Source organism: Pinus tabuliformis, chromosome 1_2 (genome assembly GCF_031772625.1).
Source record: "Pinus tabuliformis cultivar Carrire ecotype Pingquan chromosome 1_2, CPIR1, whole genome shotgun sequence".
Taxonomy (NCBI): domain Eukaryota; kingdom Viridiplantae; phylum Streptophyta; class Pinopsida; order Pinales; family Pinaceae; genus Pinus; species Pinus tabuliformis.
In genome coordinates, this window is record NC_142298.1 from 321,697,569 (window position 1) to 321,721,186 (window position 23,618).

Consider the following 23,618-nt stretch of genomic DNA (forward strand, 5'->3'; position numbering starts at 1 on the left):
CCAAGAGAGATTTGCAATGCTTCAATATAATGGAAATGAGATAGTGCTCAAAGTAAATTGCAAATGTAACTTCAATTGGAAAAATTAGCTTGAAAATGAATTAAAGTGATGCAAGTAAGTTTGCTTTGCAAAAGAGGAATTGCCTCAAGTAAATGGGAGATGCTCACAATGATATAACTTCAAAATTGTTCAAGACACATAAACATAAGCTTCATAAATAAATGGAATTGTAAATTGCTCCAAGTAAATGCCACAAACCATAAACTTATAGCAATTGAAAATGAGATGATGCTAAGAAGAATGAAATGTTTGCTTGTAAAGTATGCTTTGAAAATAAGTGAGGAAAATAACAAATGAGCCTATAGTGAGACAATTATATCCCAAAGAAAGCAAATTGTTAAGCATCTAAATTAAACTTGCCACATAACTCTAAATACTTGCATGTAAGAAGCGAGTTTCTGTAAAGCAAAATATCAACTTGTACTTTAAAGCAAAATGAAATGCAAAGCATCAAATGAACTTGTAGCAAGATCTAACTTAGAAATCGAAATGTGATGGTGAGGTTGTGCTAATTTTAAAACATGCAAAATGAGCTAAAAAGGAAAGTTAGAAAAGATGAAATGCAAAATTAATCCACCCACACAAAATCCTCCTTCTAAAAAAGGAGAAAGGATGCCTTGGGTAAACCCAAGCTCTCACAAGAAAAATAGATATTTTATTATGATATTACAATGGAGTTAAAGCCTCTTAGAGGGCTGTCCAAAAGATGAAGGGAATTTGTACAAGATTTAGAGCTAGAAATAGCTATAATATCCCTCCAAACATTAGCAACCTCAAAGGCCAAAGAAGTCTTTCTAAAATCTGAAAATTACAATCTCCACAAAGACCCACGACCTATCCTTCTTTGCAACTTCTTCTAGTGTCCACGACCTCCTTAGAATGAAGCTTGAATGCTTGAGAGGTCCTACAAGAAAACTAGTTAAAGTCTCAATGGTATTTCCTCAAGGCACTTGTGTCAAAACTCCAACTATGGGCTGCAAAACTAAGACAAGATTAGTGTAAAAAGAGCATATAAGTATGATACAAAATAATATACAAAACCAAATCAAGTGATGGGAGTGAACCCCATCACTTGCCTAGTTTGGGAAATGCTCTTAAATAGCTAAATAAATCAATGAAAGCACAAATTTTTAAAGAGATTTAAATTATGAAGTATTTGCTTGTATACAAGCTATGTCAAAGAAAATCCCTGCAAAATCACTTCGTAAGATGAACTATGGAATTCAAAGAACCAATGAGAGCTCCTTGGAGAATGTGTCAAGAGTGGGTTGGTCTTTCCAAAGACTTCCCCTCACGTTTGATATTTGATCCCAAATAAGATTTTCCTCTACAAAACTTCAATCAAACATTAGTCCCATATAGATCTAGCAAATAAGTAATGATAAGAAAACTCTAGAAATTTATTGGAAAATAGTTAGAGATTTCTACACCTAGAGCATATTCTTAACTCAATTGCTAATGCGAGATAGCTTTACATTAACAAATCTACAAGAGCATATGGAAATAACATAAATCAAAGCACGAGTAAAAGAAATTATACCAATAGTGAGCCAATCATCATACTCCAATGGAACAACAACTCATTCTTTTGACTTGAGATAATATCCAAGTCATTTCCATGTCATTTTGTCTCGTAGAGCTATTTATTTTCTCCATTTATTTAACTGTTGGGTTAATTTATTGCTACATTTTCCACAAAACTTAAGAAAAGTGGGTTTTGAGAGTCTAGAATTTATTTTTTACACCTCAAAGTGTGTCATAATAGAAAGTTGAGAGAGAGGTGTAATTTTGAGTACACACACCCCATACAATTTCTATATACGTCACTTATTACATTTCATATGCAAAATTTATTCTAATTTTCACCCCTGCGGGAAATTGTAAAAATTAAAAATCTATTCCTTAGACCTAATCAAATTCCACGATTTTTTTTGCGTGATCTAGTATGGTAATATACAATGACCTTAGACACTAGGACTCACCCAAGGCCTCACCATCAAGCCGCACTCCGACTTTGGGGTTATGCTTGGAGGAAAAAACTCAATTAATTATTAAATCCTCGTAAGGATATGATAATTAACCAAGTGAAAAAACCCTCCCAGAGTAAACTTGCTTGATGACAAGGTCCCAAGTTACCTAAGCTTGTTACATGACTCAACTCATCATACTAGCATCAATTTTACATCGTCCCTGCAGGGCTTGTGGAATCTGAATACAACAAAAAAAGATGAGAAGAAGTAGAGTTGAAAAACTCTTATGACATGGTGAACTCTAATGGTACATGAAGCCTTTGATACATCTTTGGGCCTGGAGTCTTCAAAAAATCTTCAGGTGCCACTTTAGTGGTCAACACATGGCAAGAAAATCTGGCTGAAATTATCTAAGGGAATTTCCTTTCCTCTACAAGCAACCTCGACACTCATGCTGCCTGCACTCATGTGGCTGCCTTTACTCACGCTTCTGCCTGTACTCGCGTTGTTGTCTGTAATTGGGCTTCTGTCTATACTCGCGCTGCTGTCTGTACTCAGGCTTTTGCCTGTACCAATGTTTTAAAGCTTCAACTCCGGTTTGGAAACGGCCTAGTGTCGACTCGGACTCTGACTCGATATTGACTTGGCCGGTTTGATTTCAATGACTCGGTTGTTGTAAAAAATACATAATTTTTTTTTTTTTATTTTATAAAAAACATAATTTCAAAGATTTTCATTCATGTTTCCAAAAACAAAGCTTTAGAATATGAAGAGAAGACAACATATGATCAAAGTATGCTCATGGATATATCCATTATATCAAAATGGAACTCAGTGCACTGTCCAATACAAAGTTCATACTTAGCCACCAATACCTGGATTCTTTTCTGCCTCAGCCTACGGACAATCACTAGACTACACAATGATAATACCAATTCTCTGCCCCTAATGAAGTCTCAAAACCCTTGATTTAATTTTAGTCAAGCTCCAGAACAATCAGATGTAAATATGTATTTATTAGTCCATTGCCAGAACGTTTGTCTTTTTAAAAACATTGTATGGCTCAATGCATTGTTTCAGTTTTCTAATTCATGCCACTAGGATAACCATACTTCGGCCTTGTAATTTTCAAAACTTTGTCACAGTGAGAGATTACTTTAGTGCTATAAATATGCAATAAACAACAACCCAACCATTGATATGTAGGAGGCGGAACAACTTTTGACAAATGTGCTTTAGGATTTTTGTCAAAGAGCTGAGCTGGCCAAGTTGTTACTCAGCCGACCGAGTTGTTACCGAGCCGACCGAGTCATTACCAAGTCAGCCGAGTTGTTACTGAGTCGACCGAGTCAATCACTGGCTCGGTAACAACCCGGCCAGCCGTTTTGTTTCAGTCATCGAGCCGACCTAGCTAGGCATTGACTTGGTCTGACTCGGCCGAGCCGACTATTTTTTAAAACAATCGCCTATACTCGCGCTGCTGTCTGTACTCAGGCTTCTGCCTGTACTCATTTGACTACCCGTACTCGGGCTTCTGCCTGCACTCGCGCTGCTGTCTGTACTCAGGCTTCTGCCTGTACTCACTTGACTACTCGTACTCGGGCTTCTGCCTGCATTCGCGTTGCCCGCACTCGAGCTGCCTGCACTAGGAATAACTCGGCTTCTTGCTGTTGCCTCTCCGGATCTGGAAATCTTCCTTCGGATCACTGTCCCTCCCCCTCATTGACACTACGTCCCTCTCTAGCTCGAACTCTTGCTGCTAGCTCGATCTACACAAGGAATTGTTGCTCAAGTGTCTTTGATATCTTCTCCAAGTGCCCATCGACTTCTTCTTATAATCCTCTGTTGGAGCACCAACGTCCAAGATTAAAACTCAATCAAGGGTTAGCATCATCTTGAAGTTGATCCGTTTGAGTTTCTAGACTATTTTCACCTTAACTTAATTAATTTTGATTAATTAACTAGTTTTCTTAAGTTTAGACTTAGAAAACATTAAAAAATAGGTTAATAATCTAATTAAGCCATCTCTAAGTGGAATTTCCAGAAATATTTTTTGGGTTATGGAGATCTCATGTATTCTAGCCCATCGTGATTAGAACATAAACGATACTACAAAAATTAACACTCCCTGTTAGCGAGCATTGTGTTCTAGTGCTGCACACCCTGTCGCAACACTCTTTGTACCATCTCCTGTGACGCTGTTGATGTCTGGCCATACTTGCCACCAATCACTACGCAACTCTGATATTGCATCTGTGTTGCTGCTGACACTGTTGTAGTGCTGCCAACTCTGCATTTGCACTGCAACTTCCTCTCATTTGTTGTTGCTGCAACTGCAACTGAGAAACATCCAAAATACTGAATCAATTGTGTTCAGTATGATGCATCTGTCTCTCAAGTCCTGACTGCTACTAGAATCTTCACTGTCTCTGAAGGATCTGCACTGCTGTCAACTCTGCACTGAGCCACTTGCTCTGTTGTCAACATTGCCCTGCGCTCCTCGACATCTGACTGCTACTAGTCTGCAAGTTTGCAACTGTCACTCTGATACTTACTACATCAATTGCCACTAATCCATCCTGCTACTGAATACTGTGGGCCCCCATAGCTAGGTAATGATCCATGAGGTGGAGTCCTCAAGGACCTTGCCCAATATCTGTAGCTCTTTGGGGCTACAATACCAAATCACCTTACCTCACCCCTGGAGTTATATCTGTGAACATTGTAAACACTTCCTCTAGCTTAGAGGAAAGCTTGTCTATTTTCGCGAATGCTACCTGCTGGTCCCGCTTCTCCTGGTTGTCCTTCTTCCTGAGAGGATATTGGGTACTGTAGTGGCCAAAGTCGCCACACCTAAAGCACTTGACCTTTGATAGGTCTTTCTTCTTCTTCTTCTGCTCCCAATGCCTCTGACTGAGACCCTTCGATGCTAGGGCAACATTCTCCTTTTCCTTCATACCCTTTGATCCGCTACTAGTGCTGCCACTGATGGAGCTCTTAAGCAAAGCTCGCCTCATTTCCTCCCATCTAGGTAGCGTGTCTCTGCCCAATATACTTTGGACAAAGATTTGCTAATCATGCGAGACTTTGTTTAGCGCCAACTGTACAAGCTTTGATGGTTGAGGCGTTGCCCCAACAACTGCAAGCTGATCATGGACCTCCTGAATTCTGGTGAGGAAGGGATCTATGCCTTCCCCCTTCTGCATCCTGATGCATTTGAGCTTTTCTTCTAGGAAAATCTTCTGCTGCTTGGAAGTACTTTGATATATCGTGTAGAGAGCTTCCCACATCTCTCTGGCTGTACCTTTATCTGCCACATGTGAGACTATATGGTCTCGGACTCCATCCAGGATCGATTGCTTCATCCTCGTCATCTTCTTCCTATATTCTTTGAGCTGATCCGAATCCTGGGGAACTGCCAACACATTATCTATGTAGGCTTTTAGGCCATATTCATTTAGGAAGAAGGGCATCCTAGCCTTCCAGATGACATAGTTGGAAGCTCCATCCAACCTACCCGATCTCTAAGCCATGTTGTGGCCATATCTGGATTTGATCTGGATCTCCCTCTTCCTCTGCTTGGCTGTTGCTCTGCTACTCGCATTACCTCCTGGAACGCAAATTTGCTAGCTGCTACTGCTAATTTGCAACTGAGAAAATCATATTTCTTGGCTAGAAATCCTCTGAGAGAAATCTCCCTCTGTGTGTGCAATTTCTCTTCCACTTGACATTGATTCTGTAACTGAAATTGCTGCAAAACCCTCTATGTCCAAACAAGGAATCTGATCAGTGAAAATCTCAGTTGCTGTTGCTCCCTTTGACTGCTGGAATCACTATATCGGGCAACTCGACTTTCCAGTAACCCTACTACTGAAAATTAATTTTCTGCCCCAACAATTCAGCCTGCCTGTTAATGAACTGCACAACCTCTAGGAATTTTGGCCCGCTTCTCCCTCTGAGCAGTGAAATTCTCTCCCCTGCTTCTGATCTTCTTGACTGATCACTCATGCTCTGATACCATGTGAAAATTTAATCTATCACATCAACTGGAAATTATTTTTGTAATTGTTAATTTATTTAACAATTTATTTGCTGTCTACTATGACAAATATCATATAATTCACATTGATTTTCACAAATAAATATCGCGGAAGAAAAATAACACTGGAAACTGAGAAAATCTAACACAAACACACATAAAAATGACACTGTTATTTTTGGACAAATGTCCCCAAAAAAACCCAACTTGGGAAAACCGGTGCAACAACTGAGGGTTTTATATTAGTAAGCAGTAGGCAAGAAGGGTGTTCGTCTTGGTGGGGGTGGTGGTCCTCCACCTCCTCCTCCTGCTTTGCATCCTCCTCTGGATCACTGTTAGAAAATACCTCTATGAAGTGTGCCTTTCCCTTGGTACATCGGTGCCCTAGTGCCCATGGCTTCTGTCAAGTGAAGCACAACTTCCTCCTACGGAGGTTCCTCTTGGCCTCATCATCCAGTTGCCCACGCCCCTAAATATCTTGCTGTGGTGGGGGTCTAGTGTCTCTTCCCCGCTGCTGGAATATAGGTCGGGTGGGTATCTATGCTCTGGTCCTAGGAAGAGCATCCTGCAAATCCCAGGCTCTACCTACTGCATCTTGCAAATTGGTGAGCCTGTTGGACCTCATTAGGCCCCTCAGTGGTTCTTCTAATCCCTCCAAAAACAAAAAGACCCTCCTGGCCTCCAATAAATTTGGCACCATCACGGATATCCTCAGAAACTCAAAGATATATGTCTCTGCACTATCGGTCTGCTTAAGTCGCGTCAACTCTGCAAAGTGCTCCTCCGAGTCTCTCCTCTCAAAGCGTTCTAGCACCCTCCATGTGAAATCCTCATAGGTTGTAACTCCTGCATGCCCCATAGTGGTCAACCCATGGAACCACCAATCATGGGCCTCTCCCTCCAAGTGTAGAGTGGCAATCTTGATTGCCTCCACCTCTGTCATCTGGTTAAGCTGGAAATAGACATCCAACTTCTCAACCCATGCCCTTGCTGAGCTCTTAGGAATAACCTTCCCACCGTACGCTGCAAATCAGTGCCATGCGTGTAGCCTCCTCCACTCTGCCCCTTGCTCCTATTGTTGCCCTTAAGTTGGCAAAAGTCTTTGAAGGTAATGGCCTCTCTGAAATCAGCCCCATAGGACTAGTACTCCACAAAATAGTCTCCCATGGGCATGTCCTCCTGCCCCTGCGGCCCTCCAACACCCAATGCTAAAAATGTAGGGATAGTTGACTTGGGTGGTGTGCTAGAGACATGAGGTGCGTTGGGTGGGTTTGTTGCCTAGTGGTGTGAGGTACCTGAACCCTCACCCAAATGGATGTCTCCCTGAATGCCCTTGCCCTTGTTGTTACTGTTGTTCTACTGCCTCAACTCATCAATACCCCTAGACAAGTCGTGGATAGCCTTCAAGAGGTGTTGGGAAATTCCTCCTCTTTACTCACTTTGTCATTCTGATTGTCCCCCATATCTGGCCCCTCAACCTCCAGCTCAAGGGTTTCTGGATCAAGGGTAATTTGTAGCTGTCTTTCCTTGCTTCTGTACCTCTGCCTCCTGTATGTGATATTTTGCCTATCCTTTGGTGTCATAGACTGAAGGCTTCTCCCACAGGCTGAGCCAAGATTATGAGCTTTGATACCATTGTAATATTCCTAAGGGAAAATTAACAGTGATAAACAACCATAATAGCACATGCACACAAAATTTTTACACATATAAGTAAACACCAAAAAATTCATCAAAAAATTGAGCCAAGCTGAGCCATTTTATTATAAATTAGTACCCCAAGGTAAGCTAAACAAGTCCCAAGTGAAGAAGACAATGGCTTGGATGATGGGAAGATAATTCCCTTCTAAGCTTTGCGCTGGCCCTGGAAAACTGCACTTCTGGTTGATGTAGATTTGCTATTTGGCTCTCTAGTGCTCAAAAAATTCTGGGAAATTAACTCTAGTCTCCTCTCAAATAACCCACCAAAACCCAGAAAGGGTTTGGCCTAGTTCTGACCCCCGAAATTACCCCCAATTTCCACGTATTCCTCCAACTATTGGGTAATTCGACTTGCTTAGAAATACCCCTGTTCAGTTCCTCCAAAATGAGGGTAAATGCTGGCAAAAATCCTCTCTAGATGTCCCACCAAATCTCTAGCTCAGTTAAACCCAATTGTCTCTCCCCCTCAACTCCCACGTGTGGCCCAGAAACTCCCTTTGCGCAGGCCCACGTAGTCCCTGAAATGGTATCACTGCTACAACAAAATCCCCACAAAAATGTGCCTGCCTAACACTGCAAATCTCTAGCAGAAAATGGTCAAGGCTCTCCCGAAAAACTCAACAAGTTTGTTGCTCCACAACCCACTCTCCCAGGTAGTGCGTATTCCTTTCCTGTGCCCAGACTGCTGAGTAAATCCCACAAAATGCATTGATGCCAAGTCTGGAACAACTCCCAAATGGTGTAGATCTTCGTCCTTGGGCTGGCACTCGAAGTCCACTGAAGTGAGAATCTTGCCTGAGAATCTCGTGTGTTGAACAACACTTGCAGACCTGGCTCAATAGCTCAAGCATGCTAGTTAGGTTCAATTAGCAAAAGTTCAAAAGCCCCCAAAATGATGCATCTCTCACTACTTATCCTTGAGCTCCCCCTCTCCATGTGGGCCCCATGCATCGACCCCAACTTGGTCTTTCTCCCTCCAAAAATGTGAGTTTGCTCAAGGGGTGTGTATTCCTCTTTTGGGGTGGTCCTCACCATCCACTACAACTTTGATTTCCCTTTTTCTCCTATGTTGGGACCCTCCTTTGCCAATTTAATTAAGTGGGGCCCTCCTAACCCACTTTTCCTAAGTTAAGCACTCCCTATATGTAATGACCCATTTCGATTTCTAGGCAAAAGGGTATTAACATTTATACGATGTTTGCATATGATGGCTACATATGCATACATCGCATGCCTTGCACTAATATACTTATTAAATAATTAAGTAAGATGTTTACATAAATGATAAAGGGGTTAAGTACTTAACTCATTAAGAATGAAAATATTACCTAAAATGCGACATCTCATAATATACATATTAAATATTTCATAAGTATATAATTATTAGATAAAATTAATACTCTCCATCCTGCTAATATAAATATTGATCGCCATAGTATTAAAATTATAAGTTAATATATATATTCACTTTATTTAAATATTATAATTAAAATTGATAAGTCAAAATTTATTAATCAACATCACAAACATATTAATACATAAAGTACCTATAATTAAAATTTAGAAGTTAAAATTATTTAACATCACAAAAACATATAAATATCTACATACCTCACCTTCCAGCTACACGTAACCTTATGACTATCAAAATCAAATCTGTCGAGAGTGGTGGAAGAAGGCGGCGACCACCTAGTAAGGATATTTATACAAGTAAGCAAAGAAGGGCAGAATCTAACCAGTTTGGGAGATATTAAAAACAATAAAATATTAATGTGAATTAATAATAAACTGAGTTAGAATAGTCCAGAAGTCATGGATCAATCCAGATCTAATCTTAGCCATTGATTAGGGACTTAATCTCGGTCGTTGAATTGTCAACGAGAAAAGTATAAGAAGAGGCTCGAGGGTCAGTTGGAGAACACATTTGAGTTGATCAAGAATTCGATTTTTTGGGGCAGGGCTTGATGAGGAAATCGAAGGAGTGATCAGAGTTGCAGCTGAGGGGCAGTGAATACAGTAGGAGAGAGGCAGAGATAGTACCGGGAACATCAGCGCAAAAGCTGGAAGAGGGTTGACGCAGAGCCAGCTAGAGGCCATGCAGAGCTAGTTGGCGGCCACACAGAGGCAGCCAGGAGTTGCGTAGAGCCTGAGGAGGGCCAACGTGGGAGACGTAGAGGCTCCAAAGGCTGACGTAGAGCCCCGAGAGGTTGACGTTGGGCCAGAGAGGTTGACGCAGACCCTAGAGGTTGACGCTGGGCCACAGAGGTTGATGCAGACCCTAGAGGTTGACGCTGGGAGATTTGGTGGGGCAGATTGGGGCTGATATCTGTCTCCAACTGAGAGGTACTACTGCCGAGGGCATTCTCTGTTTGGTGAGCCATTTCTGGCACCCATATTGTATTTTGAAACTGCTTAATAATAAAACCCTCTGATAGCTGCACCGGTTTTCCCACATTAAGTTTTTCCAGGGACATTAGTCCAAAAATAACTCTATCACTTGTGTTCTTGTTTCTTTTAGTTGATGATTTGTATGTGTTGATATTATACTTGTATTTATTTTCAGCGTTTACATGGTAAATAACTTGTTAAGTAAATGAACAAGTAGGAAGAAATAAATCAGATAGTACAGGAAGAATTTTTGACGGATAGACTTAGAAATTTGAACATGATATCGGAGCGTGGTTGCAAATCACAGGATAACTAAGGGCATCAGCCGAGTAGAGCAGCAACAACAGAAACAACTATCCCGAGTGACAGAAGCTGTTCCTAGCGGAAAGCAGCAAGGAAGGGGTGACACAGTGCTTATGTCATCAATTCGAGCTAGGAGGAGGATCAACGCAGTGGCAGAGAGGAGAAGACTTGACCTACGCAGTGCTTGGTCATCTTTCTCAGTCAGGAAGGATTGACGCCCGTGGCTAGGAGGTGCGGATTTTGCTGGTGCCGGGATTGCGCAGAGCCTAGAGGCTCTAACCTTCAGATTGCTGAGGCATAGGAGGCTGTGGGTAAGTTGTGGAGCGAAGCTGGTGGGGTACTGTGGTTAGAACAGTACCTAACAGGGCAAGACCAAGGAGGAGGGAGTTGTTGTCGATGATTTCTATCCAAGAAATCCAGATTAGTGGTGCAGCTGCACTAACGATCGGAGTGGGGCATCTTGACATTGGCAGAGGGGTTTCCAGGAGGGAAATCGAGGCTCAGAGGGAGTCACACCGAGAACTTCCAGACGAGAAGTAGAGAGACTTGAAAGAGTCGAAAGAGGAGCAGCGAAATGGCAGTGAATGGGCTAAGAGATCAGGATAGACTGGACAGAGCTTCAAACTTCATAGTTTGGAAGGCCATGATCTTGTTCGTTTTAGATAGGTCTTGCATCAAACACTTCGCCTTGAAAATGATAGCGATTTCGGTTGACCCAGCTGAAAATGACAAGTACAAGGAGGCAATGGCCAGGGCAAAGTGCATCATCCTTGAGGGTGTCAAGGATCATGTGGTGCCACATTGCCGAGAAGGAGACGACAAATGAGATGTGGGAGGCCCTGAAGAAATTGTACCAACATACTTCTGTGCAGAGGAGGATGTTACTTGAAAACTAGTTGCGGTCATATTAGATGCAGAAAGGAGAGCAAATAGATGCCTTCCTCGGTGGATTGAAGGAGATCCGTGATCAACTAACTTCCATAGGGGCTACACCGGATCAGGAACTTATGGTGAGGACCGCATTGAACGCAGTCTCGGAGGATTGGGAGGTATTTGTCCAGAGCATACTGGGCAGGACGGGCCTTCTAGATTGGGAGGAACTGTGGGCGACTCTTCGTCAAGAAGAGATCAGACGGGTGTCCAAGGCGGGGAGTAGTGGAAAAGGGGTCAAAATCAAGACAAAGGAGGAAGAAGATGCGGCTCTCACATCTGCGAGAAAGCAGGAGAAACAGAAGGACCTCTCCAAGGTCAAGTGCTTCCACCATGGGGAACTGGGTCACTATGCGAATTAGTGTCCTAGGAAGAAGAGTAAGGGAGAGGCTTTTGAGACCAAGGCTGCGCAGGCTAAGGTAGAGAAGGAAGTGGAGACTGATGACGACTGTGCCATGAGTGCTCATGCACCTTGAGAGAAGAGGTGGGAAGACATCGAGGTGTAGTCAGACGGACTATAGGCGATGAGGGGCAGGATCCTCGAGATACCCAACCTCTTGGATTATACCTTGCTATGGGAGCCCCGAAGAGGAGTAGCAAGACTGGAAGATATTTGTAGAGATGGATGCGGATGGAGCGACAGAGAGGGCTACAGTGCGAGAGGCATAGAGTCGTTGCATCAACGCAGAGGTCAGAGAGGGAGCACATGTCAGCGACAGAGGGAGCTTCAACATCAGGAGTGTTTCTAGCTTGACAAAGATGTCAAAGTTGGGAGATCAGTTACTTACTTCTCAATAACTTAGTTGCAGTGCAACAGTTAGCAGTGGTAGTGCTATGAGCAACACGATGCAACATGATGAGAGGAGATGCAGTGCAGATGTAGCAGTGGCAGTGGCAGGGCCATGAGTAGCAACACGGATGCAGAGGGAGCTGCTGTATAGATGCAACAGTGGTAGTGGCAGGGCCATGGGGAGCAGTACATGATGCAACAGTGCAGAGGATGTTGGGCAGCAGACCTAGCATCAGCACAAGGACCGATGTCGGATGATCAGGGTGATACTCAGTGAAGAGTATTACTAGAGCACAGTCCTCGCTAAGAGGGAGTGTTGATTTGGGGTAGCATTAGATGTGCTCTAGCCTTGAAAATTGGAGGAGAGGCTAAAACACATGAGATCTCCAAGACCAAGAAATGGTTTGGGCTGAATCTGACCAGTTTGGGAGATATTAAAATAATTAATATTTTTAATGGAGTCCCTAAGTCTAAACTTAGGGAAAATAAAATATTAATGTGAATTAATATAAAATTGAGTTAGAATGATCCAAAAATTCTAGGGAAAATAAAATATTAATGTGAATTAATATAAAAATGAGTTAGAATGGTCCAAAAATCATGGATCAAGCCAGATCTAATCTTCGCCGTTGATTAGGGACTTAATCTCGGCTGTTGAATTGTCAACGAGAAAAGTATAAGAAGAGGCTTGAGGGTCAGTTGGAGAACACATTTGAGTTGATCAAGAATTCGATTTTCTGGGGCAGGGCTTGCTGAGGAAATCGAAGGAGTGATTAGAGTTGCAGCTGAGGGGCAGTGAATATAGTGGTAGAGAGACAAAGATAGTACCGAGAGCATCATCGTAGAAGCCAGGAGAGGGTTGACGCAGAGCCATCTAGAGGCCACACAGAGCTAGTGAGAAGCCACGCAGAGGCAGCCAGGCGCTGTGCAGAGCCTGAGGAGGGCCAACGTGGGAGACGCAGAGGCTCGAGAGGCTGATGTTGGGCCAAATAGGCCGACGCTGGGCCAGAGACGCTGACATGACCCTAGAGGCTGACGCTGGGAGATTTGGTGGGGCAGATTGGGGTTGATATCTGTCTCTAACTGAGAGGTACTACTGCCAAGGGCATTCTCTGTTGGGTGAGCCATTTCTGGCACCCAGATTGTATTCTGAAACTGCTTAATAATAAAACCCTCTGATAGCTGCACCAGTTTTCCCGCATTGGGTTTTTCCAGAGACATTAGTCCAAAAATAACTGTCACTTGTGTTCTTGTTTCTTTCAGTTGATGATCTGTATGTGTTGATACTGTACTTGTATTTATTTTCAGTATTTACATAGTAAATAACTTAAGTAAATGAACAAGTAGGAAGAAATAAATCAGATAGTATAGGAAGAATTTCTGACAGATAGACTTAGAAATTCCAGCAGATGGATGGGAAATTCAAAACTGAAGATTGGAATTTAGAACTGGAGATTTGAGTAATTGTTCTTGAAGCTTTTGGGCACGGGGGCCAAAGTGCTTCAATTGTGAAGTATTTTGGAGTTGGCTACCAAGGATTGTGCCTAGTTTGGCAGAGATGATTTGGTCATTTGGTAACGGGAGCAAATTGGAGCTACAACAACGCGAGATCGACTTCAAACTTGGAATCCAGGTATGTATATAATTGATAAATTATGTTTAAATTGTAACTGGTAAATTCTGTAGAATTTAGGGATTTAATTTGGGTTTGCTCATTAAATCATTCTGGTAGAATTTCTGAAATAAAATTGTGGTTTGGTAATTTAAATTTTACATTCCAAGTTACTGTCTGTTAAGATTTTCATAGTCTGGGAACTACACTATACATCAAAATTGCCATAACTTGGACAAAATTGCAAAAATGGTGTAGCTACTGGGTGTAATTAATTAGAGGGGACATCTCATTGTGCTTGGCTATTTTCATATGATCCTTAAGTTTATGTTCTATCTACATTTGCTGATCTGAAGAGTTATGAAGAAGAAATCTGCATTCTAAGTAATTGTAACAACATAGAACAATTAGTTTTCTGCAAAGTACTTTCAAGTCCTAGCGTAGAACATTCAGTTTTCTGCAAAGTACATTCAGTTTTTTGCAAAGTACATTAAGCTTTCTGCGTAGAACTTTCAAGTTTCTGCAATTTTTTTTAAGTTTCTGCATAGAACTTTTAGGTTTTAACAGGCTCACAAGATTTTCATTGCGCTGAGAGACGCTCTACAACCCAGAGTACGGGAGATGTGTAGGCGCTAGATGTTAGATGTTAAATGTTAGAAGTTAGATGTAAACATATTTTAAATTCAATTTTTTATATTGTAATTTTGTTTTAATTTAAAATTACATACCATATTAAAATAATGATTCCATAACCATATTTAAATTTTATCAATAAACACATAAAAAAATAATACTTACAATATAATAAGATTTTTAACCAAGAATATTCACTCCCATTTTACCATGGATATTATTAACATCCAAATAGGTTTTGTACAATACCACGAGGCTAATACCATGACTTGTCAATACCACATTCCAAAAAACCATAACTCATTTCAAAATCAAAATATTTTATTTTAATTTAATTTTATAACATTATTAGATTAAAACTTAATACTTACAATATAACAAGATTCTTAACTATGAATATTTTGCGGTGTTGTGAAAATCGTGATTTTTGCCTGAAATGATTAAATCGGCTGATTAAATCGACGATTTTTTCATTTTGAAAAAAATTACGCTTTAATCCCGATTTTATCCCAAAAAATCTTGATTTTTTTTTGTTTTGATTTTGCCGATTTTTACCGATTTTACTCCGATTTTTACTGTTTTTTTCCGATTTCGGACCCGTGCCGATTTAATCCCGATCGTGATGTTTGCAACATTGATATTTACTCCCATTTTGCTATGGATATTATTAACTTGTAAATAGATTTTGTTACAATACCATGGATTATCAATACCACTTGCCCAAAAACAACAACTCATTTCAAAATCAAAATATTTTATAAATATTTCATTGTAATTTTATTTTATAACATTTTTTTAAATTAAATCTAAAAGCAAAAAAGTATGGGAGAGATGTTGTAGTGATGTTTACATGTGGGTTCGATTAAAAAATAATAAAAGGTTAAAAGTAATTGCCTGAAGAGTATATACTATATACAGATGTTGTAATGTCTTGTACACATTTTGACTTGGTCAAAATAAAATAAAATAAAATAAAAATGAATCAAAAAATAAAAGAAAAAATTAATAATGATAATTATCAATAAAACATTTTGACTTGGTCAAATTACATAAAACTAAAAATAAAATAAAAAGTAAAAAAAAAGATTAAGAATTATATTTACAAGTATAATTATAATTAGTAAATTAGTAATCAAACCAGCCTAGATCCATCATAACACTAGATTTACTAAGCACTGAGAGGGATCAAATCTCTTGAGATAGAAACCTCTTTTAGAGTGAAAAAATATTTGATACCTCTCGACGCTTGGTAGATCTGGAGTTAAAATGGATCTAGGCTGGTTCTAGCATAATGGAAGACTGGTGAGCTAGGATGTGAAGTTTAAGGAGGACTTTGCATTCAGGAAATCACATGAGACCCTAACAGTGACAGAGGATGAGGAGTAGGAAGCTCTAAAGGTTGAGTCTAGACCAGCAGCTTCTAGTTCAGGAATTTTTGGGACAAATTTTAGCAGGAGCAGGAGGGTTTTCACAGCAGGTTTTGGCAGGGCCATACAGGCTGTACGGCGCACCCGAACAGCCAGGTGTTGGTGTTGTTTTTTCTTGTATTTTCAGTGGTCTGTTTTCCCAGTATGGGAGCCCTTGCAAGCTTGGGGTAATTTTAATTAAAAGCTGATATTTGAAGGACAGAAATTTCTGTGCATTTGGCAGATTGGTTTCCTGTAGCTTCCACTGATTTTTTATTTCCGGTTAAATTTCAGCAAGTGTATTTTATTTTAGGAGCTGAAGAATTAAGTCTAAATCAAAATTTCAGCAAGAAAATCATAAGAAATTAATTTACTTAGGTTGCTGCAATAGAGGTTTTAACAGCTATCCTGTTGAACCAAAATTCAACTCAGGTATCACAACATTATGGGTGACAGTATGATTTTTTATCATACTATTAAAAGTTAGAAGAGCCCTATGAGCTCCAATGGGCACCAATTTAGCTGCAAGGGAAGTAAATTTGCAAGGTGAGGTAATGCAGTGCATCCAGAGTCAATGCAAAGGGATCTAAAAGGATTCCTGCTTAACCCCCCATGATAATTCTCTTCCTCAACTGCTCCTGAATACTAATCTTTACATATTCTATTTTTATGAAGCTATTTATTAAAGGTCATAATGCATATAGCTATTCATTGAATATCATCCTCATAGGTTTCCACTAAAGGGTATGTCGCTTCACTAGAAATGTGTTGTAATTTAATTGGTATGGCTTATGCCATTAATTATTGTTTCATTATAATTGGGTTCATCACAATGAAAGCCTTTGCTTTTGGGTGTTTCAAAAGTTTGTGAAATTATTTATATATATTTTAGGAAATTTTCTACATCATAAGCTGGTTATCCTTTAATATTTCTCTGAAGTAAGTTTATTTCACAGGTTTTGAAAGATGGACTACAAGCTGTGCATGTTCCTTATGCATATGGATTTGCAATTATTCTGCTTACTATTCTTGTTAAAGGAGCTACATTTCCTTTGACCCAAAAACAGGTAAGATACAAAACAGTTCTGGATAGCTTACTGATCCAAATTTATAGGTTTTCATGTTTTTCTAAATTCAAGGTTGTTGCCATCTGAAATATAGGTGTAGTTAACTGTGCTTTTTATATCCTCTTTTCTAACCCGTCTCTTTTGTATTAATATTATCACAAATTTCTACCTTTTCTTTGCTTCATAACTTGTATTCTCTATGCTAGGGTGCACGGAGGACCTAAGTTTATATAAGTTCTTTTGTTTTGTTGTAATTTTTCCATTGGCATAGAAGGTTGGATTTTACTTCTGCGGTTTCATACAGGCTGCATGTTTTCTTGCATTGTTGGTGTCTTGGACATTGACATGAGATTGTACTGTTGTAAAGATTTTTTTCTGCAACTTTGGTAACTGAGGTTGGGATAGATGGCAATTTATTCCCACTAACGTGTAGGGAGTTTGGTTGATTATTGTTTATTAGAATTTCCATTTTGCAAGCCTTAGGGGCAATGTCACTCCTACACATTTGTTGTAACATATCTTGCTAAGGTTGCTCCTCATATTTAGTTTAGTTAGATTTTGTAATTTTTTGAAATGGTTATACTATTTTGATCTTCTCTTCAAGCAAAGGTCTTAATAAAAAAGTCAAAACAAGAGCTGCTTCTCATACTTGTGCTGGGCCGTGATTGTTTTTTTTATGTGGGTGTGCACTATGCCTTGGATTCTATTAATGTCAGTTTCTTACTCGTGAGTGTGTTTTGTCAGTTTCTTACTAGTGAGTGTGCTTCTTTTGGGTTGACATGTAGAAGGTCACTCCTCACATTTAGTTTAGTTAGATTTTGTAATTTTTTGAAATGGTTATACTATTTTGATCTTCTCTTCAAGCAAAGGTCTTAATAAAAAGGTCAAAACAAGAGCTGCTTCTCATACTTGTGCTGGGCAGTGATTGTTTTTTTTTTATGTGGGTGTGCACTATGCCTTGGATTCTATTAATGTCAGTTTCTTACTCGTGAGTGTGCTTCTTTTGGGTTGACATGTAGTGTGTTTTGATTTTTTGTTAGTTATTGTCCTAAAGGTACAACAATTGTTTACCCCTGTGTTGACCACTACGTGTCAACGACCCATAGCAGTACACCCCTTTTTTTTGCAAAAGGGATAGCACCTGATCGATGTGTCTGTGCTGTCCAACTATAATCATCAGCCTGATTATCATGTTATAATGTAAATCCATTTTGCATGTATATGATGTAAATAATTTTAGTAGAACCGTGTCATTTATGTAGCAACCTAGGTAAGCCTACCTTTCTAGTGATGATCTCCATTCTGGGATGTTTTTTGTCTCACTGATCTATTTTTGGATGGTCAACAAAGTTTTCCCCTCCAGTCTTACCCCAAAGTTGGAATGGATTCTATCACTAGGATCTTAGGTGAGTCCTAGTGTTTTAGATCAAGTCTATGTAAAAGTGATTTGAGAATAATCTTAACTATTTGGTTAAGTTATTTTATTACAAATTGCTTGGTCTGCTAGATTATATTTCTGTTGCAGAAATGGGTGGTCTGTGAGAGTTTATTACAAATGGGGTTTTCCCCTTATGATGTAAAAAATATGAAAATCATGATGTAAAGTGTCTAGAGGGTTGGAAAAATAATTTATCCCCTCATAGGTTAATTAATTAAATTTTCTGGGAAAAAATTAATTAAAATCCTAAGCTAAAAATTTAATTAATACTAGGTCCTAGGTAAATTTAAATTTTCCGAAGGCAAAATTCGTCGGTGCTAAAAAATTAAATTTTAAAATGTCCCGGGACTTTGGTAAATTAATTATTTTGCTAAATTTTAAACCTTTGATCTCTGGGGATTAAGTCAAAGTCAATTAACTCAAAAATTCTATTTTTGAGTTAATTAAATTGTGTTTAGTTAAAACTTTTGAATTTCCCCAAATATTTAAATATTTTGACGGATGAAATTAAAAGAAATTTTAATCTTCATTAACGGTCGAGATTGCTTTGACGAGGATCACTCGAACTAGCCATTGGATGATATATCTTTAAATAGGAAGTCATTTGTCAGTTGATCTATCTGATCTTTGAGTCGTGTGCTTAGCAAGAAGCTTTGGTGTAATCTTTTTTCTAGATAATAAAGAAAGACTTTGGGGTTAAATTCTGCTTGTGTTACTCTTTATGGGAATACTGTAAGATGTGTTGTTTTCATACATAATTTTTTCTAAAGCCATTGATGATAACTTCTAAAGAGTGATTTGAGTACAGGTATCTTGCTCTGTCGCTGGGGTTTGAACGTAATAGCAGGTATCCCTATTTGTTTGAATTTTATTATTATTTTCTCGCTCTATTTTTTATGGCTGGATTGAGTTTTGTAGGGAAATCTTGATTTTAGATCCTCGGGCATTAGGGGAAGTTTTCAGTTGGACCAGCCAACTTCTGATTCCTATTTTCTGAAGAGCCCAACTAAATTAGCTCCGGGCTTATCATAAGATTATTGTTGGTGATGCACGAAGGGTTTTGAGTTAGCACCTCCTTTAAAATTTAAAAAATCTTTTAATTTATGTGTAGTATAATGATAGATCTGACTACTTAGAGCCTTCAACTTGTAATTATTGTAATTTAACTGGTTTTTGGTTTCATCATTGTATATATCGTTTTTAGGTGTTTCGTTTTTGTCATTACAGGTACAGATCTGAAGGAGAATTTTTGTTTGAAGCCAGATCTAGGCCCTGGAGGGTAAGATCTGGCCTCAATATCACTTTGCAGGGATATTATTCAACTTTTTGCAGTCCAAGGGTTTTAAATTCTTAGATCTGGAAACTTTTATAAGGGTTTCAAGGATAAATATGAAACATAAGTATACTGGTTTAACTTAAATTTCAGGAAATTGTTTAAGGGTTTCTTGGGCTACCATATTTTTCCATCTGTTGCCTTGAAGCTCCTCAAAAAATCGCAGCTCCTCTTTGCTGCGTTTTTTCCATTTCGCTGCTGTGTTTTATTTTTCTCTAAAAAATTTTCGATTTTTTTTTTGTTGCCTGGGGTTTTTCGTTTGTTGCAAATTTCGATTTTTTTTTTATAATATCCGCTATCCTTGCCGTCTTTCTGCTTGGGAAAAAAAAACGAGTCCCTTTACCCCTCTCTTCTCCTACCTGTGGCTCCCTCTTCCATTTCTCCTTGTACTGCCTGCTCCCCCCATCTGCAACCTCCTTCCCTCTCTCATCAAGACCGCAACTCCTCTTCTCCCTTTCCACTGTTTCCTTCTCCCTCCTCGAACCTACAAAACCTGCGTCCAAAAATATGCGTATCCCTTCAACCTGCAGTCGCAACCCTCGCAGCTCTTCCCGTCGCTTCTCCTCTGTCCCTGCCTGAGTTCTCTGCGGCTCCCTCCTGCGTATCTCCCTCTTGCTTCTCCTATTTCGCTGCGATTCCCTTGCTGCTCGAGCTTCATCTCCCCTATGTACTGCCTCCTCTCCCTTGCTCAAGCTCCTCTTTGTCACTGTCGACCTGCATACACATAAAAAAAAAACATTCGACTTTTGTTTTTTGGTTTCATTCATTTTATATTTTATGCATTAGGGTTACTTTGTTTGTTTTGATTTTTTTTGTTTTTGTTTTTGTTTATATATATATCTTTTTACTTTGATTTTTTTTTACTTCGGCGTTTTCTAAATTCGATTTTAAATTTTTTTGTTGTTGTTGGGCTTTTCACCTTTTTTTTTTTTTTTGGTTTTATGACTTTAATTTTGTTTATGTTTTAATTCTTATTTTTTATTTTAATTTTGTTTCATAAACAAAAATTTAAAAACATTCAAAAAATTAGAAAATGTTAAACACACATGGACAGCAAGAGAGAATATGAAAGATAAAACATGCAGTACAATTTTATTAACAAATGATTTACATTTATAGTACATGTAGTGACCGTTGGGTTTCACATCCCAAGGTCTCTTGGACTCCTTTTGTTCATTCGGCTTCCACACTAACCCATTTAGGATTAGGTGTCCAACATTCCCCCCCTTAATCCGAAGGGTTATGTATGAGTCCAAGAAGAGAGCTGTAATACAAAATGTGCAAATATGCATGGCAGCACTAGGCTGAATGTGCTCTATGAAATGTTGGTATAAAGGGCAGTGGTTTAAGGATGACCACCAACACTGGAACGCATAGTGCAGTTCCTAGAACTCTTCCAAAACTGGCAAGAAACTGAAGTTTTCTGCTAGAGGAAGTGATCCTATTGTTTTGAAGAGGGAAACCTTCAACCAATAAAGGGAGGTCTCACCCCACATAAAAGGGAGAACTTCAACCTGAAAAGGGAAGTCTCAACCTGTGATGGTTTAAGGATGACCAACAACTCTGGAATGCTTAATGCAATTCCTGGAACTCTTCCAAATCTGGCAAGAAGCTGGTGTCTTCTGCTAGAGGAAGTGTTCTCAATTGTGTTCCTGGAATTCTTCCAAAACTGGCAAGAAGTTGAAGTCTTCTGCTAGAGGAAGTGTCCCAGATTGCCAACTGAAGGCATGTTCACGGGCATCTTTGTCGCTGACTACAACTCTAAAACTGGTGTGGCAGGTTGTGGCTCAGGCTCGCTTGATGTGACTTTGAAGCTTGTAGATGACCATCATTTCCCCCCCTGTCAGATACAAGGTGAGAAGATGGAGAAAACTCAACTGCAAGATTGTTCAATACTCTGGAACAAGTTCTAACATGTGTTTGGAATATCTTCTTGGCTGTTGATGCCCATTGCCAAGAAGCGATCCATCCAAGATGAATCTTTGTTCTTGCAGGACGTTTATTTCTGAAGCATCTGTGTGAAGAATGACTGGTTTTATGACAGTGCTTACATGGATGAAGATCAAAACATTGATCTTTCAAATGGCCAACTCGGTCACAGTGTTGGCATTTCACGATCTGTTGTTGTTGTTGCTGCTGTGGAAGAGAGGCAGAGTTTGGAACAGCTGGAGGTGAACTGTCATGAGGAGCAGGTGAACTGTCATGAATGAATCCAGCACTCTGAAACTGAATGGGCTTGGCATAGTCTGGAATATGAAAGGACAAGTCCTTGTCATATCCAAGACCAGTTCTGTGCTTGTTGTGGACAAGCTGTTCCCAAGGTCTGATGATGGGCTTGGGAAGTGCAGACTGAGTTTCTGCATCTGCATGTACAATTGCTGCTTTATTGGGTACTGGATCTGAATGAACTTGAACAATATTGACTTGCTGTTTATGGGAGTCTGCTTCATTGTTCTGAACAGAAACAGGTTCAGAATGACTCCTTCGTTTTAATTCTTCTTGCTGTAGCTGTGTTTCAAGCTGCAAAAAATCAATTTTCTCTTGTGCATATTGTAGACATGTCTGAATTTCTGAGAGAGAGCCTTTGCTGACTTGGAATGTTTCATGATTAGAGGAATATATCAGAGTTTTTAAGAACTCTAATATTTCAGTAATTCGAGGCATATTCTTCATTGTCAAAATTACACCCCTTTAAAAGAATGATTACAACTATGACCCAATGAGTAAAAGTAACACCCACTCACAGTACAAAGACACAAAAAAATCCTTTGTAAATGTGTAGCAAATGAATCAAGGAACAGGAACTATAATGAGTTTTAAATACAGTTCCACAAGTGGGGCAGCAACAACTGCAAACTTGCTTGGATCCTTCAAATACTCTTTCCCTTTTGAATCAGAAATGATGGCTAACAAAACTTCAACAATTATAACACTGTCATGGACAGGACTTGAATGCTCATATGCCTTGACTGGGGTACGAATCAGTTTTTCTGAGTTTTCTGCCAAACTGGTAAAGGTACCTCAAGAAACAAGTATAACGGGACCTTTTTTGAGGCAAGACAATATACAAAATACATTTCCAGATGTGGGAAATGGATCTTTGAGGATAAAACAAAGAGAACACAATCCTGACTTCTTCATAGCTATAGATGATGCTACGTCCATGACCATCTTCCGCCAGGCATTATAAATGACGGCTAGCTGTCCATTTCCTTTTATTTTATAAGGGTGAATATCGAAATTTTAATGCTGGTATGGCTACCCTACATGTAGCAATCTAGGGTAATTTCCGCCCTAGGTTTTCTTAAGTGACTAGGGTTTTCAACAAATCTTGTTTTCCTTGTTAAAAACATGACACAGATTTATCCAGCACAATAATGTAATCTTAGTAAGCAGCACTGTTTACTCAACAATACAACAGACCATTTAGTATAATGCCAATATAATCCAATTTCACAGTCCAGTATAATTCCACAAAGTTCCGAATCTAACAGTTCTAAAAAACGAACAATAATACCCTAATCAACAATCCAAGTTTATCCTATAACTGCTTCAAAGACTTGCAAGAACCTTTCCGAAATCTGTCCCGAGAGAATGCTTCTGCCTGCGATTTGCTTCAGATACTCATCCCAATTTTTTTACCTCAGTCCAGTGAAAATCCCAATCTGTACATGCCTAAACCAATCTTCCAAATTTCACTACAGGAGCTTCTCACAGATTTCGAGACTTAGGAACCCTTCCGCACTTATCTCAGTGTGTACTGGGTGACTGCGGGTGTGATACAGGTTGTGGCCGGACTTCCAAAAAGCCTCAGGAAATGATGCCAGCCTCAGAGTTACCTCGGCCTACAACATATCAATTTATCACTTGGAGAATCTGTGTATATTCAGCGTCAGGACTCCGATCTACTTCAACCTTCAGGATGTATGCCTCAGTCAATTTTGTCTG

General features: G+C 39.5%; 1 protein-coding gene across 1 annotated transcript in view; it reads left to right on the forward strand.

Moving 5' to 3' along the window:
- Positions 1–23,618, forward strand: part of LOC149205664 (inner membrane protein PPF-1, chloroplastic-like) — a 335,124-nt gene that overhangs the window by 34,483 nt on the left and 277,023 nt on the right. The window contains exon 2 of the mRNA XM_089395137.1: positions 16,789–16,899. Coding sequence (XP_089251263.1) covers positions 16,789–16,899 — 111 coding nt within the window. The remainder of the gene's footprint in view (positions 1–16,788; positions 16,900–23,618) is intronic.